The sequence below is a fragment of the Spea bombifrons genome, chromosome 2 (genome assembly GCF_027358695.1).
Source record: "Spea bombifrons isolate aSpeBom1 chromosome 2, aSpeBom1.2.pri, whole genome shotgun sequence".
Taxonomy (NCBI): Eukaryota; Metazoa; Chordata; class Amphibia; order Anura; family Pelobatidae; genus Spea; species Spea bombifrons.
Genome location: NC_071088.1, coordinates 6,372,762 through 6,390,787, shown reverse-complemented (window position 1 = coordinate 6,390,787; position 18,026 = coordinate 6,372,762). Strand labels below are relative to the sequence as shown.

Below are 18,026 nucleotides of genomic sequence, written 5' to 3'. Positions count from 1 at the left end.
TTCATATTGAATTTTACACCATTTGGAACAAACATGCCATTACAAACAAACATACGCGACCGGATCCTGCGTGCCAAAAGCAACAGCAAACAATTTGCACCATCATTTGGGGCCAATCTTCCCAGAGGAGCAGACATTCGAAATAAAGCATGCCTTACAAACCACAGAAAAGAGACAAAAGGGTCTACCAAGTAAATGACATCAGGAGAGGGCAGATACTTGCCATTTATCCTAATCCCTTTTAGCTGGGTGAAACTTCTAACTTGTAAAGGCTGGAAAAACTGCCTAAGGTCAAAAAAAGCAATTTCCACAGAAAGGCTAAAACGCCAGAAAAAACTGCAGAAAAAACGCCAAAACGCAGGTAAATGCAGCGGCAGTTTTCTTGGCAGTTTTCCTGGCGTTTTTCATCAAGAAAAAAACGCCGGACAAAAACCCAAGTGGAAACCTAGCCTTACAGGAAAAAAAAGGTTTGCAGTAAAAATGCAAGGCGCTGCAGGGATGATATGGTTACTCACGTACCGCACAGGCTAAACGGCTGATTTTAATAATATTTGCAGTTCATCAGGATTTCAAAATTTGCCTCCCTCTACCGTTGGCTAAATTTAACCCCATGATCAAAGGGATCATGGGATTAAAAATTAGTATCGGCCATTTTTAAAAAGGGAATGTGACTTTTTATAGCTATATGATCGCTGTGGTAACATTGGCTACCACAGTGATCATTTAGCTAGAATACTTAAACTTTTTATTTTTTTTTAAAGTTTCACTACTTTATGTTTAAATAATTTTTTTACTTTTTTTTGTATCATAATTTTAATTCATTTTTACAAGCTATATACCGTTGGAAAGGTGAGATAATTAGCTTTCCAACGGTATATGTTGGGGGTCTGTAGCTGCTCAGATGCCTGAGATACAGGCATCTAAGCAGCATGCCCCCATACCTCTTTAACTGACAATTGTCAGTTGTTAATAAAGTTGCGCGTGACGTCACCGGCCGGATCAGATGGCCCCGGTGATGCCCTTAAGTGTGAGGGGCAAATCGCCGGGGTAGGTGGTGATGGGGGTCCACAGACCTCCATCAAGGTAAGATAGTGCGAGCGACGGCATGGTGCCGTCGTTAGCACCTGACTGGGACTGCTAGCGACGGCACCATGCCGTCGTTAGCAGTCAAGGGGACTGTCCTGGGTGGCTCCAAATTCGGCGGGGGGGGCAACAGGGGGGGGAACAGGGGGGGCAAGGAATATCCTAGGGGGGGCCCCCCCTTGCCCCCCTGTAGCGACGCCACTGCCTCACGCTATGAATATAATATTTATAAATTTAAATAACTGTTTATTTTTAACTCTGAAGTCAACCGCTTTTGCTTACCTTTTTATTTACTTTTGCATTTAACCTGCACTTAACCCCTTAATGACAAAGCCCGTACATGTACGGGCTCAAAATGCATTGTTTTCAATGGGTTTAGGGACCGCCCATTAGTTAAACATGGTCATCATCCCAGGGGTCAAATCTGGCACCTTAGAATATTTCCTATTGAACTTTCATCCATATATAGACAATAACTCATCGATAAGCACTCATTTTTTTGTAACTATAAAAACAAAACGCTTCTTTTTATGATTGCCCACACATATTTATTGTAAAAACAAAGCATTTACATATTCATAACTAATATTCATTCATCCAATCGGCGAAACGCGTAGAGAATACGTTTATTCAAACATTTTAATCTTTTTTAACTCTTTGTACCGGACCAGCAGTGGACTCTGTGAGGACCAAACGACATTTTGGAACTGTTCTACAGGGTTATTGCCTTTGCGCTTAACCCAAATAGTAAATGCGTTTCTTTATTGTGTCTCCTATTGTAGAGGTACGTTCTCCATCGCGGTCTGTTTCACCATCGCGGTCTGTTTCACCATTTTAGATTTCTGTGGAGAATAAAAGAACCTTTTAAAGAATAACTAGATGGGCCTGATATTTCTATTCAAAGTGTGAGTGGAACTTACACATTTTACACGTATAGTCACACATCTGACAATATCGCACTATTTTGATTTTTCCTTTTTTCCTTTTTTCCTTTATGTCATTGCGCTCTCACACTGGATGTGCCGGCACCGGAAGTTATATATGCGTATTGCATAGATGTCCCCCGCCGGCCCCGCAAGACACCCGGGATTCTGCTCCGGTAAGTCAGGGGTGGGCAGAGGTAAAACGCATCGTGCGGACGGTCCGCACGATGCGCTTAGACAACCTCCCGTGCCGGCAAACCCCCCCCCCTGTGGGAAGTGCTGGCAGGGAAGGCTGTCTGAGCGTATCGGAGAGTAGGATACATGTCCCCTGCACCGCTGCGGGGGATCTGTATCCTAACCCCGCTGCCTGCCTGTCGGGCGCTAGACCCCGAATATAGGCCGCACCCCCACTTTAAAGACTTAAAGTGGGGGGAAAAAGTGCGACCTATATTCGAGCCAATACGGTATATATAATTATTCTTTGCTTAAAGATGGATACCCAGGACAAGACTTGGGAAGAAGAATCATTGTATCTCTTAGGAATATTTAAACAGCTGACAATATCTTTGCTGAGTAAACATCATCCGACCGTGTAGACTTTGCTTGCTAAATAATTTTTTTGGCGCAGGTCGATCTCAGCAATGAACCCCAAACTGCTTTGCGTTTACTTTTTATTTCTGATTATTGCAACGCTTTATGCCGAAGAACAATCAGGTAAGAATAGATCCCTTCAGCTCAAAAAAAATGAAATTCATAGACTTAGCTTTTATTTAGAATAATGAGCCTTTGATCGCACTAGGAGGTCCCTGGCATTTGAATTGAGCTGACGGAGGCAGGATTATATTTTATAAAGCCGAACCATCTTCTGTGATTCATTAATAATATATAGATATTCATCAATAATAGATCAATCATATTAGAAATTTCAAGTGGAGCGTTTACTTTCCCTAAATTCTACATTCGACAGTACGGTGCCCTATATAATGCTGTTTACAGGCAACAAAAAGTAACATATTTGCATTTGAAAAGCCTTCTTAACTTCCTTGTCTCAAGATCTGCATAAAGAAATCTTTATTTTAATTAATGATTATACCCGGGAGCTCTCTGGGATTTATCCTGAGTCTCTGAGGTTTTTTGCCCCAATCTCAGGGTCCCAAGGTGAAGGGGCAGGTTCTCAGGTTACACCAATCGGTGCTTTTTGCACCAGTGTGTTCTGGTTGAAATTCCTGCTTGAATGCAGGTGACTCAATTAAGTAGATCTAAATAATAGCAAGTCACAGTTTTCATGAGTATTAGGGACGTTTGGTTAAAACATTTGTCGAGTCACTACATAGAGTCTTTATAATGGGCTAATCAAGGGTTAATATTTCAAGGGGTCTTGTGGTCAGATTAACACATTATTAAACTCTACAACTACTAGACTCATAGAAATCCCACGCCATCAGTAGCTTTTGATTATTAGCAAAGACATTCACCTAAAATGTTTCTCAGCTTGTTTTTAAGTGGATTCATTGTTAGAGTGCTACATGTGTGTATGTGTGTGTGTGTGTGTGTGCGTGTACTTGTGCATTTATGTGTAAGTGTATGTAAATATAAAATGTATGTGTAAGTGTATGTAAATATAAAATGTATGTGTAAGTGTATGTAAATATAAAATGTATGTGTAAGTGTATGTAAATATAAAATGTATGTGTAAGTGTATGTAAATATAAAATGTATGTGTAAGTGTATGTAAATATAAAATGTATGTGTAAGTGTATGTAAATATAAAATTTTAGCGTGAGCACACGTGTTGCTGAATCAATGGTTCTGACCAAATCTTAGGGTTCAGCAGCCCCTCCAGCTGCACAGGCGCCTCATGACCCTGGCACTGCCCATACCCAGGAGGTTCCCCATTTCCCAACCCCGAAATAAAAGACAGACACCAGCAGGATTGGATTTAGAAAAGGCCGAGACATTTATTTAACAAATGTCTCGACAACTTTATTTAACATCTTATAAATTATTGTAAAAAACACTTTAATAATAACTTCTGTATAAATACTATACAGTCTTCTGTACACCTGTGTACAAACAGCTGAGGGTTCCCAACCTAAACACAAAACAATGGCTTCACACTACCCCTTCCGCCGGATACCACAATCGCCCAAGCGACCGCGGGTCGGATAGGGGAGCTCCACCTTAACGCTTTGGTTAATCCCGTACAGGGAGGGCATTAACTCGAACCTCTAACCAAAACCATCAACTTGCCGCTCCCATTATCATTCAAACTTCTCCAGGGAACTCCTCCGCCACAGCAAAGAAAAAGTTCTAGGCCAACTGGAGCAATGCAAAACCCCAATTATGTCTATCTGTCTTAACTTTTATTCTCACAGGGCTAAAGGTTCCTAAAAAGAAACCTTGACATGTGGTCCTTGTCTCTGACGTGAAACATTATTAGGCCGCATACATAATCACAAAACGTGTTCAATACAGAACATTCCATCCTCATTTGTAATAAAAAATTCATCTCCATGCTAACCACAGTTATAACTAACTTTTTACTAATACTATTCTCTGCCATAATTATTTTGTAAAGTTCATGAGTACGGAATCTTAAATTTTGTTGCATTATTTAGAGTTTTTTTGCTTATCTTTATTTTCAGAAGAAAATGGTGGAAATTTTGGACAGCAAAATCAGCCAAATTTGCCAACCCTGAAAGAAGTACAATCGATTTGCAGGAAATGTAAAGCTTCCAATTTCTCTCATTTTATATCATGCCGAATATGTCAAATAGCGACGGAAAAACTAAATTTACCACGGAAAAGTAATTCAGAAGGAAGTATTCCACAACGGTGAAGAAAAAACCCACTCTGATAAATTACTGACGTTTAATGATTCCTTTTGGATGCTATGAGGTAAACTTGATTTTTTTAACGTTAAAAACATTTTATTTAATAAATAAAAAATAAAAAATATAATAAAATTAAACCCTATTTAAACCCAAACACCACCTCGGACACTTTGTCAACTGTCAAATTTAGGCAACCATTTGTTTTCCGGGTTTTCCGGGTTGATGTCTGAGAAAGAAAAGACAGAGAATGAACAGAGAAAGTCCTTCTTGATAAGATGTTGGGAACATCAAACAAAATTCTATTTTACTTCAATTCAGAAGGATATTCTTTACGCCAATAAAGTTATTTTGAAATACCAGTTTGTGTAATTTCTATTTTTCACTTTGTTACATTGTAATTGTCACATATTTATTTTATTTGTTTTTTTATTTATTACATTTTGATATGATTTATTATTTTAAATATATGGTGAATAAGCGAATTTAGTATCGGGAACAAATATAACGTGTAGAATACACTAATTCATACAGAATCATTTTCTTTTTATATGTTTTATATTTTTATTTAGCTAGATTTATTTGATTGTTACTTATTGCTCATGTTTGTTCTATATATTGTCACTGCTCTAGTCACATTTTTTTTTCTTTCTTTTTATTTTCTTACACTTATATAGTTTTCAGTATTTAAGCATTTTAAGGCTGCCGTGCAACATCTTTCCAGAGAAGGCCAAGGGCAAAATCTTAAGCCTGAGACTGTTGCGTATTCTGTGCATGTGACTTTATTAAAATGGGGAGAGTCAAGTGTACGGGGGTCCAATGCAAGTTTCCATGCGGGCTGAATTGGAGTTTGTGAGTTCTGTCGATTTGCATAAACTCGAATTTTAGTAAATGGACCTCTCACATTTCAACGCAGATGTTCCAGTAAACCAAAGTGAGACCCTTTAGACTGTGTTGGTTGTTATATACCTTATGAGGACTGAAATGTTTCTTTAAACTTTATTTACAATGGCAGAAGCACACATATGAACAACACACTCACATTATTATAGTTGAACCAAATAAAAGGATAGATGCCTTTTCACGAACAAACCAACAAGCGTCAACATATACGTAGATGATGATACTATATCGCCACCTAGTGTCCAAAGGGCCGTTTACACTTCTCCTTATACGATTTCCATCTCAGTCTTCACACTCCAACTTCAAATACTATTCTACTACTGTTTGTAAACCATTTTATTGTAAACCATTTTACAAGATAAATTACTTTTACTTTGTTAAACAAATAAACCTTAGCCGATCAGTCATTTCATTCTTTTTATGACTTTTTCTGTAGAAACATAGAATATTACCACAGATCAGACCCATTGGGGTCTCGTCTTAGATCACGTATACATTTTTCAGGTTTACCATTCCTCACATAACTTTTCGAAGAAAATAAAAATTATTAATTTGGGTATATATGTATAATTGTGTTTGAATACGTTTGTACTGTGTGCAGATTGTTTCCATGTTGGGATATGCATTTATTTTGAGGCTGTAGCCACTTACTTCTCCGCTACTTCTCTACAGATAGGCTGCAACATGAACTTCCACAACTGGCCACTGGGGGGGCATGCGGGATAAACTCCAGCCAGTAAAGCAGTTTTTCTAACTGACTGGATCCTTAATGTGCTCTGTCACTTCTTTTAGATTTAGTTCTCTTTAAAGAAGGATAAAATGTGTTCTTGGGTACTGTATTTCTTGGTCGGTTAGCTGGACTTGGCCTTCACAACCCAAAAACTCTATTGGAAACCAGTATCTTGTTACTGAAATCACCATATGTAAGGTGTGCAATCTTTATTGAATTTTAAACAGAATAACAATGTTAAGAGAGAAATTTATGACATATTATTGTAAAAAATGAACAGCTTTTTTTCCCACTGGGCTGCCTGCATTTATGAGAGGCACATGACATCCATCTGCAAAAAAAAATAATAATTAAAAAAAATGAATAAATATATATATATAGTATGAAACACATTAGTAATGAAGAAACGTTGTTGTGTATTAAAAAGGTTTTTAGGAGATGGGGCTACAATCACTAGCTTCTTTTATACCCTACCAAAGAGAGCTAGCGATGCTCTTAATGTACATAGCTGCCAACTGTCCCACATCAGCAGGAGAGAATATGACAATAATATTACCTCTAGGTGTGATACCAGGTAACTCTATCCATTTTATGCAAATTGTAGACCCTTCAATGTTTGCTGTGCAAGAGGTGGAGAGAACATCTATGGAGCAGATCTGAAGAGTTCCTAGATAACTCTTGGGTGGCATAATATCATATTCATGCCCCCCCCACATGTTTCTGTGCCCTGGCATCGGAATTTATTGTGCATATAAAGATAATAAAGATCACTACACAATGTTTCTGTTTTCTCTTTTGTTATGTTGTATAATATTGTTTATCTGAGATATCACTGAAGCTCACAATATCACTATTTATGTTCTCAAAAAAAAAATAGACAATATCATTTATAGGGACAAAAATACAGAATTTGGTTCGCATGTCACACGTTTGTTACAGAAGGGACTTACTGGAAATTCTCTGCTACCGATGACTCTGGAATTTAAAGAATATATTTAAGAATGTATTTCCTTAGTAACAAACAATACTTACCAGGTTATCCTATTATTTGTCACCATAGAAACACCAGATGGTACCCGGGACGCTGGGATCATAGCAGCAGCCTTTGGCATGGCAGTCCTTAGAGCTGATATTTGGGAACCCCCGCAGTCCTTTCTCAGTTTCGGGTGCACCGAGCAACCTAAGTCAGATCGTAAAAGAAATGATATATATATATAATATGTGTGTAGCCCTCTGTGTTTTAATATGTACTTTCTTTCCACAACATTTGGACTTTTTAGGACACTATACTTCACCTTTGTGAGAGTGGCTCTAGCCTCTGAGAACTTTTCAGAAAGAAGAAAGGGTAGGAGTGCAGGGCCGGACAGGGAAGAGAGCAGATGCCATTTAATCCTCTTTCTGAATTAGGCATTAGTTAGTTAAGTTATCTCCCATCCAGCAAAACAAAGTGACTCCCCGGCAGGTGCAGGAAAAAAACCTGATCTGTTTTGCCAGGAGGTTGCCTGATACAGACCAAAGCTGGGGCCTGAGGACTTCCAGCAAACTCATCTCTGAGGAGAATCTGCTAACAAGGCTTCCTGCAGTCATCAAGGACAGTATCCACCCGAAGTAACATCATCATTACTCTATAAAGATATCACACACACACACATATATATATATATAGTAGAAGTATTATTAAACACTCATCTATAGACACCAGACAAACCAGAAGGCTTGTTTTTTCCTCAGAAATCTCATGGTGCTGCCACAACCACAAGGGATTCTGGGTAGGCGCATGCAAATAAGGTCAAACAACTATCACCTTTGCCTCTATATCCACTTATTGTGATAATTGTTAACCTTATTTGCATGTGCCTACCCATCTTCCGAGCAGGATAATGCACCGCGTCACAAAGCTCACATCATCTCAAACTGGTTCCTTGAACATGACAATGAGTTCACTGAACTCCAACGGCCTCCACAGTCACCGGATCTCAATCCAATAGAGCGCCTTTGGGATGCGGTGGAACGGGAGCGATCAGCTCCAAGAAGCATCAGGGATTGGAAACTCTTTTCCAATTAAAAGAAAAAAGAACTCCGTTTGTTATACATTCTCCCAGGGCTGGATCATCCACAAGGTTAAGCTGGGTCGCTGTGTAGATTGGAGATTTGAAGCTCGGGCATCTTATCATAGAGAGGCATCAAAACCATGGATTACAGATATCTCCGAGACCTGTCCCAAAACAAATAGAGGACTTCCTGGTGCACGCAGCTACTCACAGGGGGTCTGTTTACTAAACTACACCCTCATGGCATGCAGTGGGTGCCGGGATGGACCTCATCCTCCACCTTGTCGCTTCTCCTTGTTTAATATGAGGTCCTATTCGGGTATTGTCATATATTAGCCCCATCAGAAAAGATAGCTATCCATATTGAGGGACCTACTCAAAATGCTTGACAGTTAATCATATGAAAAGCCAATGTAGTGTTACATTCAACACTGATCCTCTGAGTGTGTGTATCACATTTTCAGTTCTTCCCAAACCTTACCAAAGCTTTTCGGATAGAAGCACCAATTCACACCAGGAACGCTTGAATCGAAACAACATCTTCTGGAGTGACATTCGGTGGAGCTGATCCCAGGATATCCGCAGTCAGTCCTCTCCTTGGCATTCATGGTGCACTGGGCTTGATCTGTACGTAGAGGCAGTTAAGGTTATTACTAGAACAAAAATGATTTGACGTTGGAATTTGTTTATAAGTGGTGAATGTTTACGGTGGACCAGCCACACCAGCGTATCCCAGTTTAAGTCAATTATATTACCAAACATACGTATAGACTGACTAAAGAGTAAGAAGATATGGTGGGATATGCCTGACACCGGCAGTGAGGCCGGGACAGGTGAAGAAGTGGAGATAACCATGTCCGTATGTCAGAGTAGGGCATTTCAAAGCACAGAGGCAGCCCCACAGGGGTCCCGTAGAGGTGGAGATTAGAGCAGAGGACCATTAGATAATAAAATGGAATCCTAAACCGTACCGGCAGCCAATGAACAGATTGACACAGGGGGTAGAGAGCGATGGGTAAAGAGGGAAAGGCAATGAGATAAGACAGGTGTGAGGGATACCAGCTAAGAGTGAGTTGCAGTAGTCTAGGCAGGAGATCATGAGGTAGGGGGAGAACCAGCATCACCGAATCCAGTTGAAAGTCCCGGAAGGATAAGGAGTAGTGACACATTCATAGCATTTTCCTCTTAGAAATCCAGCAGCTGAGTTTCCAGAATGATTTGAGTGATGAGCGCTGCACTCACGTCACATGACCACTTGCGACATCAAGACGGATACCGCTTTTCGACCCACCTTTACTTGTATGTTTGCGACCCATGGGTAAAAGCATGAAATCTGTGCGGAAATTCCTATAGATGCATTTTTTTTTTACTTTCAACCAGCTCTGCCCTTTACAACCGGCCTGCGTGTTACTTCCGTAGTAACTTTACCCTGTGACCTGGTGTGGAAGCACCAGTTAACCCCTGGGATGCTGGAATCATAGCAGCAGCTCCTCTTGGCACATTCGGAGGGACTGATTCCCGGGTAACCGCAATCTCGCCTCAGATAGGGATTTCCAAAGCACTCATATTGAGTATTTGCTATTGTAAATAGATAAAATGAAATAATCACACATTTTAGTCATATTCTTTACAGCTTTACAGTATAAAACCCTGTGCTGTGTGCAGTAATAACACCCAGTGCTGTGTACAGTAATACCCCAGCGCTGTATACAGTAATAACACCCAGTGCTGTGTACAGTAATAACACCCAGTGCTGTGTACAGTAATAACACCCAGTGCTGTGTACAGTAATAACACCCAGTGCTGTGTACAGTAATATAATGTCGGTCGGCATTGCCAAAAACCATTTTTTTCTTTTTTTGTCCCAATAAACATCCTTTATCTGCAGACCTGGAGGCACCATTGTCGTCAGTCATGTGACATTTGGAGGTACTTTCCCTCCACCACACCGAGCTGATGCTTTATGGCAATGCTAATGAAGTCCATTCCTCCATAGACCTTCTTTAGTCAGAGAGTCTGCCTGGTAATTAATGCTGAGCCATTCTATTGTTTCCCACAGGCAGTATGATAAGGAGTCGGGGTGTTTAGTAAATCAGGGTTCAGATAGCAGAGCGAGAACTCATACAAACGGCTAATATGCTGCTGCCTGAAAACATGATATTATGGGGGGAAAACTACAACTGTTTAAAAAAAAGAAAAGAGCGGCATATTTTTCTGAAGTATTAGTTAAAATATTTTAATCTGGTACTTGCAATAATAAAAAGAAATGGTGGAAATTCCCCTTTAAGATGTTTTGTGTCTATGTGTGTTCCAGAGCCTGAAACAGTGAAGTTTGGACAAGTTCATTCAGCTCTAAAAAATTGTGTCCTCTGTGATAATTCCTTAATAATTTATATAGTTTAGTAATATCGTGCGTTCCCTAAAAAGGTGAATATTAAGTGAATAGTAAAGTGATATTTTCAAGACATTTTCACCCATAGAGTTTCCCAAACTGACCCCTCTTGCTGAGTGAAAATAGTTTTTTTCAAAGTTCCATAATATTGATTTACGAGCTTTAATTTGATCCCTGCTTTCAGTGTTCTTTTATGTGCTTCATATGTTCTGTATCATATCTGTCATTGGATCATCGGCTTGCTATTCAATAAAAAAATTAATTAATTATAGAAAAAAACTCCACTTCAAAATAGACATTTGCTATAGAGTCCTTAATTTAAAAGTGATTCTGGTGCAAACTTTCAGAAAAACAGTCTTATCACCATAGCAACTAACTAAATGTCCCTGCTGATTGGCTCATTCCACTGGTGACTACAGTAATGCAAACTTTGCACTGGAATCACATTTTAGACATAACTCCATATGGATCAAGCGTATAGCGTTACTATATATATATATATCCATCACTTTCCAATGTAAATCTTACGTGTGCCTTTGGGGAAGAAGCACCATTTAACCCCGCGGACGCTGGAATTAAAGCAGCAGCCTCTGGAATAGCACTCCTTGGGGCTGATGCCTGGGTATCCGCAGTCTGTCCGCTCGGTGGGACTCACAGCGCACTGAGCGCTATCTGTAAAAAAAAATATATCATTGATGACTAACACCATTTCATTGGAGTCTTTAATTGGGTCCCACGAGCGTTCCTGACCTCAGTGGTCTCTTCTTCTTCAGAAAACATCAAAGGTTCCAAAAGCTTATATGAATCTACGGGTTTTTATGCGTTGACCCAACAAACCGTATCTCTTGGACTAAAACACTTTCCATATTCCTTATTAGTGAAGCAAACCCGTCTGGCTGATGGTCCTGCTGTGAAGACCCAAACCTTAATCAGTCGTTGGTCTCGTCTTAGATTCAGGAGCCGTATGCCTATCCCACGCATGTTTAATACCCTCGCTGTATTACCCTCTACCACTTCTACTGGGAGGTTATTTCATTTATCTACCACCCTCTCAGTAAAGTAATCGTGTACCGTACCTTGTGATCTGGTGTAAAAGCACCAGTTAACCCCTGGGATGCTGGAGTCAAAACAGCAGTTTCTCTTGGCACATTCAGAAGAGCTTATTCCTGGGTAACCGCAATCTCGCCTCAAGTAGGGAGGTCCGTTGCATTCGCTTGGAGCAATAGCTGTCATAATTAAACATAATAAGTATTAATTATATATTACTAAAGCTGTGCATGCGCATAGTTTGAGGATGCGCGGTGTCTGCTTGTGCAGAACCAGGGATGGAATCAAATTACTACTAAAAAAGTTAAAAATTACCAGTATAAAAAAATAGTAATTTGTTTCTTACCATTGTTTTTGGGGTAGAAACACCATTTAACCCCGCGGACGCTGGAATTAAAGCAGCAGCCTCTGGAATAGCACTCCTTGGGGCTGATGCCTGGGTATCCGCAGTCTGTCCGCTCGGTGGGACTCGCAGCGCACTGAGCGCTATCTGTTTATATTATAATACAGAAAAGAATAAAAATTATTATGTTTAAAGCTATAACCCAATAACTTTGATATTTGTTCATCTAATTATAATATTTTTGCCATGTTACCAGGAATACTAAGGGATCTTAATATCTACAGCTTGGAGAGGGGATACAATAGAAACATTTAAATACATAAGCATGAATGTATCTGTATAAGTGTGTGTGAGCATGAATGTATCTGTATAAGTGTGTGTGAGCATGAATGTATCTGTATAAGTGTGTGTGAGCATGAATGTATCTGTATAAGTGTGTGTGAGCATGAATGTATCTGTATAAGTGTATGTGAGCATGAATGTCTCTATATAAGTGTGTGTGAGCATGAATGTATCTGTATAAGTGTGTGTGAGCATGAATGTATCTGTATAAGTGTGTGTGAGCATGAATGTATCTGTATAAGTGTGTGTGAGCATGAATGTATCTGTATAAGTGTGTGTGAGCATGAATCTGAATGTGTGAGCATGTATGTGTAAGCTGTGTGAGATGTAGTGTGTGTTAGCATGCATGTGTATGTGTTGTGTTTGTGCATGAGTGTGTACGTGTTGTGTTTGTACATGAATAATATAATATACATAATATTAAATAAATCAAATGCATTGAATTACTTTGTGACTTGGAAAAGAAGCACCAGTTAACCCCTGGGATGCTGGAATCATAGCAGCAGTTCCTTTTGGCACATTCAGAGGCACTGATTCCTGGGTAACCGCAATCTCTTCTCTGATTTGGATCCCCAACGCACTCATTTGTAGGATTTGTTGCTGTAATTATTAAAGATAAATGAATTTGGATATTCAAGACTGAGGGTGTCCTGATTGAAAAGTAATTACTGCAACAAATATGAATTTCTTTCTTACCGTTGTTTTTGGGGTAGAAACACCATTTAACACCAGGAATGCTGGAATTAAAGCAGCAGCCTCTGGAATAGCACTCCTTGGGGCTGATGCCTGGGTATCCGCAGTCTGTCCGCTCGGTGGGACTCGCAGCGCACTGAGCGCTATCTGTTTACATTATAACACAGAAAAGAATAAAAATTATTATGTTTAAAGCTTTAACCTAAAAACTGCAGCATTTGTACATCTAATTACAATATTTTTACTATGTTACCAGGAATACCAAGGGATCTTAATATATACAGCTTGGAGAGGGGATACAATAGAAACATTTAAATACATAAGCATGAATGTATCTGTATAAGTGTATGTGAGCATGAATGTATCTGTATAAGTGTGTGTGAGCATGAATGTATCTGTATAAGTGTGTGTGAGCATGAATCTGTGTGTGAAAGTGTTTGTGTGACCATGTATGTGTAAGCTGTGTGAGATGTAGTGTGTGTTAGCATGAGTGTGTATGTGTTGTGTTTGTACATGAATAATATAATATACATAATATTAAATAAATCATATGTATTAAAGTACTTTGTGACTTGGAAAAGAAGCACCAGTTAACCCCTGGGATGCTGGAATCATAGCAGCAGTTCCTTTTGGCACATTCAGAGGCACTGATTCCTGGGTAACCGCAATCTCTTCTCTGATTTGGATCCCCAACGCACTCATAGGGAGGATTTGTTGCTGTAATTATTAAAGATAAGTGAATTTGGATATTCAAGACCAGATACCTGACAAAATTGGTAGAAACAGCAGAATTCATAATTAGAATTAGGATTAAAATACACACCACTGATATCCGACATCTAAAACATTAACTGTGATGTCTCGATCTACAGTGTTTCAATGTAATCCACAAATACTTTCATCAGAGATAAGTATGTTTTTTATGTGCACGTGGAACACCCGACGAAGGAGATTTGAGAAGGGCCCAAAAGCGAGTGTGTATAATCTGTGGCTCTGGGGTAAAAAACATGCCATGGGTCAAGTAAATGTGGTGAGTGGTTTAGCATATGATATATACCTTCCGTCAGTTGTGGCGGGGAGTTTGTCAAAGGTCCACTTGGGTCAAGTGAAGGATCCAAAGGAACATTCACGTCTCCACCTAAAATCAGATTAGTAAAAGGTTTTTAGGGTAATAGTCCATGCAGAGTTTGGGTAATGAGGTGCGTCAACACTGACGAAGAAGTTTGAGATCACATAAGAACGTCTCTTGGCCCTGTGTGGAGGGGGTAGTCGAAACTGTAGCTATGGTCTACCACAGACAGCGATGGTTGCCTTCAGTTTACTCAAGGTCAAGGAGCTTAGAACACAAATCCCCCCAAAAAACTCTCCTCCTAACTCTTCCCTTAGTGGATAAACCTCACTGAGAGCTGTTATCTGATATATTTATTCACTGGATCACAATCTGGAGCGCATGCTTTCTATCTCTTTACAGACTTTCTAAAATCAAAGGTACCACGTTCCTCAAAAAGGGGCTCCCCGTTTGACCACTACCAAGATCTGATGCATATCGGGGAAAGTAACCCTTTCCAGGTTGTCCTTAAAAAGAACCAGCGGTGTCAATATGGTTCAAGCCTCCTGAACCCAATACTGTTTGTGTATTTGAATTTATAGAATTGGATATCATTAGAGTTTAGCTCCAGACAGATCGATCATTTTGTTACCTACTGGAATGACATTGATTCTGCTGTAATTTAACAGAATGCCAAATCTTAATTTCGGGGTTCCCTGAATTGGGGGGTCAACCTTAAAAAATATAGACGAGAGACCAAAAAGTGTAGAAAAATCCCTTAATAAAGTATTTACAAAAAAATGACATAAACCACTAAAATGTTCCAAATAAACCCTAAAACAAAATTAAACTTATAACTCTGCCTGAAGTCGACGGAACTTAATGAGCTGGCGATCAGCTGAATAAATATAGGTCAAAATCGCTAGACGGCTTAAGACCAATATTGCCCCAATCGCACTAAATGAATACTAATAATAGGGTGGTCTATCTACTCTAGTATCACATGAAATGAGACACACGGGAAGGTAGACAAACTCTATCATAGTACTATGAAAAAAGAGTTTAAAAAAAGGTTTTAATACAACTCATAAGAACTGGAAAAAAATCCCCAAAAAGTTGATATTTTTTATGAGCTGCCATTTTTCTATCCTATAACTAGCCGTACATGCGCGTATTAAGCGTAAACGGAGTACACAAGGGCAATAGAATTGTATTTTTTGGTTAAATGCATCTGATATAAATTACACTTACAAGGTTCATCGCTGCGAACGCCTTGCTTCAGATGCCAAGGTCCCAACAGAAGGAAGGCGTTGAAGAAGACGGCCCGCCAGGTTCCCATGTCGTTCCTCGGCTCCGATACCTGCAAATCTGACCTAACGTCCCCTATATACCGAAGGGCAGTATTTATAGGAAGAATATACGTTCTAGGTAACATTTGCTGAGGGTGCGGAACGCCCAGTGTTCGTTTCTATAGCAAACCCTTTCACTATATGTAATAGATGGATGGTGAATTGTGTGTCAACATTACCTGGAAAATATAGTTATGTTTGCTTAATGATATAGGGATGTATGTATCTCGCAGGTATATTTGTGAGCAAACATACAGGCATTCCGGGTTTCTAAATTTGATCAATAAGTTTATCTGGAAAGACTGGCATGTCCAGTATGAAATGTCACCGTGTTATCAGGAGGTGGCTTTGTAGTACAAATACATGTAGCACTGCGTGCGTGATCACTGCGGTGGCATGTTGTTGAAGTTCGTTCTGATTCTCCGCTCCGATAAGGTTTAAAGCTGCCGAAGTAGAAGGCGTAACACCTTGGATTTTTTTTTTTTGTGTTTTACGCCCCAAATAAAATCGGAATTTTGCTGCTGCCTTTTTGGGCAATTAAATGGCTCAAGATTATGGAAAGGATAGAAGTTTAAAGAGAGGAAAGGTAAATTTGGGGTCTCGAAAGACTGTGCAACAAATAGCTTTAAAATGTGTTTTCAGCACTGTGTGACTGATTATTGATAATAGGGATGGAAAATTCCATGGTGGGAGTTCATATAGAAAAAAGGTGAAAGCGCGGAAAGATCAGCGTAGAATCACAGAATTTGGCGGCAGATAAGACCCATTTGGTCCATCTTTTCCTGATGTAAGACTTAGCTCTTAATCAGTCGTTGGTCTCGTCTTAGATTCGGGATCCGTATGCCTATCCCATGCATGTGTAAAGCCCCTGACTGGATTAGCCTCTACTACTCCTAGTGGGAGGCAGTTCCATTTAACTACTACCCTCTCAGCAAAGTAGGACTTCCTTACATAACATCTGAGCTTCTGACCCTCTCATTTTTGATTATATCCTTTTGTTCTAACATTTCTCCATTTTTCTTCCTCTGAAGTAAACTTCTCTCCTGTACTTTGCCAAATCCCTTTCTACAGTTAAATGTTTCTTTCACATCTCCTCTCTCTCTTCTTTCCTCCAAGCCGTAGATATTAAGATCCCTTTCCTGATCATTTTTATCCTCTGAACCATTTAGTCGACCTTCTTCTGAACTCTCTCCAAAATGTCTCTATCCTTCTTAAGATGGGGTCCACAGAACTGCCCCCAATACTCTAGGTGAGGTCTGACCAGAGATCTGCTATTAATGCCACTGACCATACAACCCAGCATCCTGCCACACTTTTTTGTGACTCTTTATTGTATTGTCTGCGTATGTTGCCTTTGTACAAAACATACTTCAATTTGTACGTTGAATTTCAAGAATACTTATTGATGTCTCTGTGCATCCTACAGGAGCAGCTCAGCTTCTTACGGGAGAAGCTCACCGTAATCCAGAATGAAGTCAACGATGATAGACGCTCACCCTTCAAACACCCACTTTAACTTAAACTGAAGGAGGCAACAAAATTATTCCCGGAAAAGTTTTGGGAAGTTTACTACATGGAGCAGCACCTTTACGTATGCATTCAATAACAATATTAAGAAAGGGCATGTGAGTTAATTTTGTTGCCACCGAGTGGTGGATTCCATTGTATCGTTTATATGTACATTTTAGAGCTTCAGTGTTATATGTCATTCTGAAGAGGTATGTCAAATACAGTACTCGTTAATATGTAACCAACAACAGTTCTACATGCCACTCAACATTCAATAGGAACGTTAGATGTGTTTAACTCCCAGTATCTGCTGCCAGTTCCCATCTTACATTATGGAAGAGGCTTAAAGCGACGTGGGTGGAATGATAAGGGACCCCACAAATAACAAATACAACGCAACCTTTCTGATGGCAATGAGGGAAGGGGGCATATTTATTCAAGAGTGAAATTTGTTGCTCAGTGCCCACATTCATCTTCACACTTTCACTCTCCCACACTCACTTTCTCTTAATGTTTCCCTTCCTTTTCTGCCGACCACTTCCACTTCTGCCAACCACGTCTGCTTCTGCCGACCACGTCCGCATCTGCCGACCACTTCCGCTTCTGCAGACCACGTCCACTTCTGCATCTTCTTGTTTTGCATTTTCTATCTTCTCTCTTTCAACTTCTCTCTTTTCTCTTCTATCTTTGCCTGCATCTCCGTGGACATAATCTGGCATGGACTTCTGCCAAAATGGCTGTGCTTCCAATGACATCCTCTTGCCCAGTCATCCAATCGGCTT

At 39.8% G+C, this 18,026-nt stretch overlaps 1 protein-coding gene and 1 long non-coding RNA gene across 4 annotated transcripts; one reads left to right on the top strand and one right to left on the bottom strand.

The window, feature by feature from the left end:
- Positions 1-1,686: 1,686 nt before the first annotated feature.
- On the top strand, positions 1,687-4,883 carry LOC128473455 (uncharacterized). Its single transcript, XR_008346278.1, has 3 exons — positions 1,687-1,830; positions 2,635-2,720; positions 4,652-4,883. It is a non-coding gene; the product is annotated as an uncharacterized LOC128473455 (long non-coding RNA).
- A 1,789-nt stretch (positions 4,884-6,672) lies between these two features.
- LOC128473450 (integumentary mucin C.1-like) lies at positions 6,673-15,783 on the bottom strand. 3 transcript variants are annotated; one of them, XM_053455665.1, is made up of 12 exons: positions 15,638-15,783; positions 14,396-14,476; positions 13,903-14,055; positions 13,342-13,485; positions 13,093-13,245; positions 12,307-12,450; positions 11,990-12,139; positions 11,442-11,585; positions 9,950-10,099; positions 9,003-9,146; positions 7,503-7,650; positions 6,673-6,801 (listed from the first exon to the last, which is right to left on the bottom strand). In XM_053455665.1, coding segments are annotated over exons 1-12 (1,500 nt in total). In that variant the 5' UTR covers positions 15,726-15,783; the 3' UTR covers positions 6,673-6,800. The 3 variants fall into 3 exon arrangements, with proteins under 3 accessions (XP_053311640.1, XP_053311642.1, XP_053311641.1); XM_053455667.1 differs by lacking the exons at positions 12,307-12,450; positions 13,093-13,245 and having other exon boundaries at positions 15,638-15,782; XM_053455666.1 differs by lacking the exons at positions 11,990-12,139; positions 12,307-12,450 and having other exon boundaries at positions 15,638-15,781.
- Positions 15,784-18,026: the final 2,243 nt, after the last annotated feature.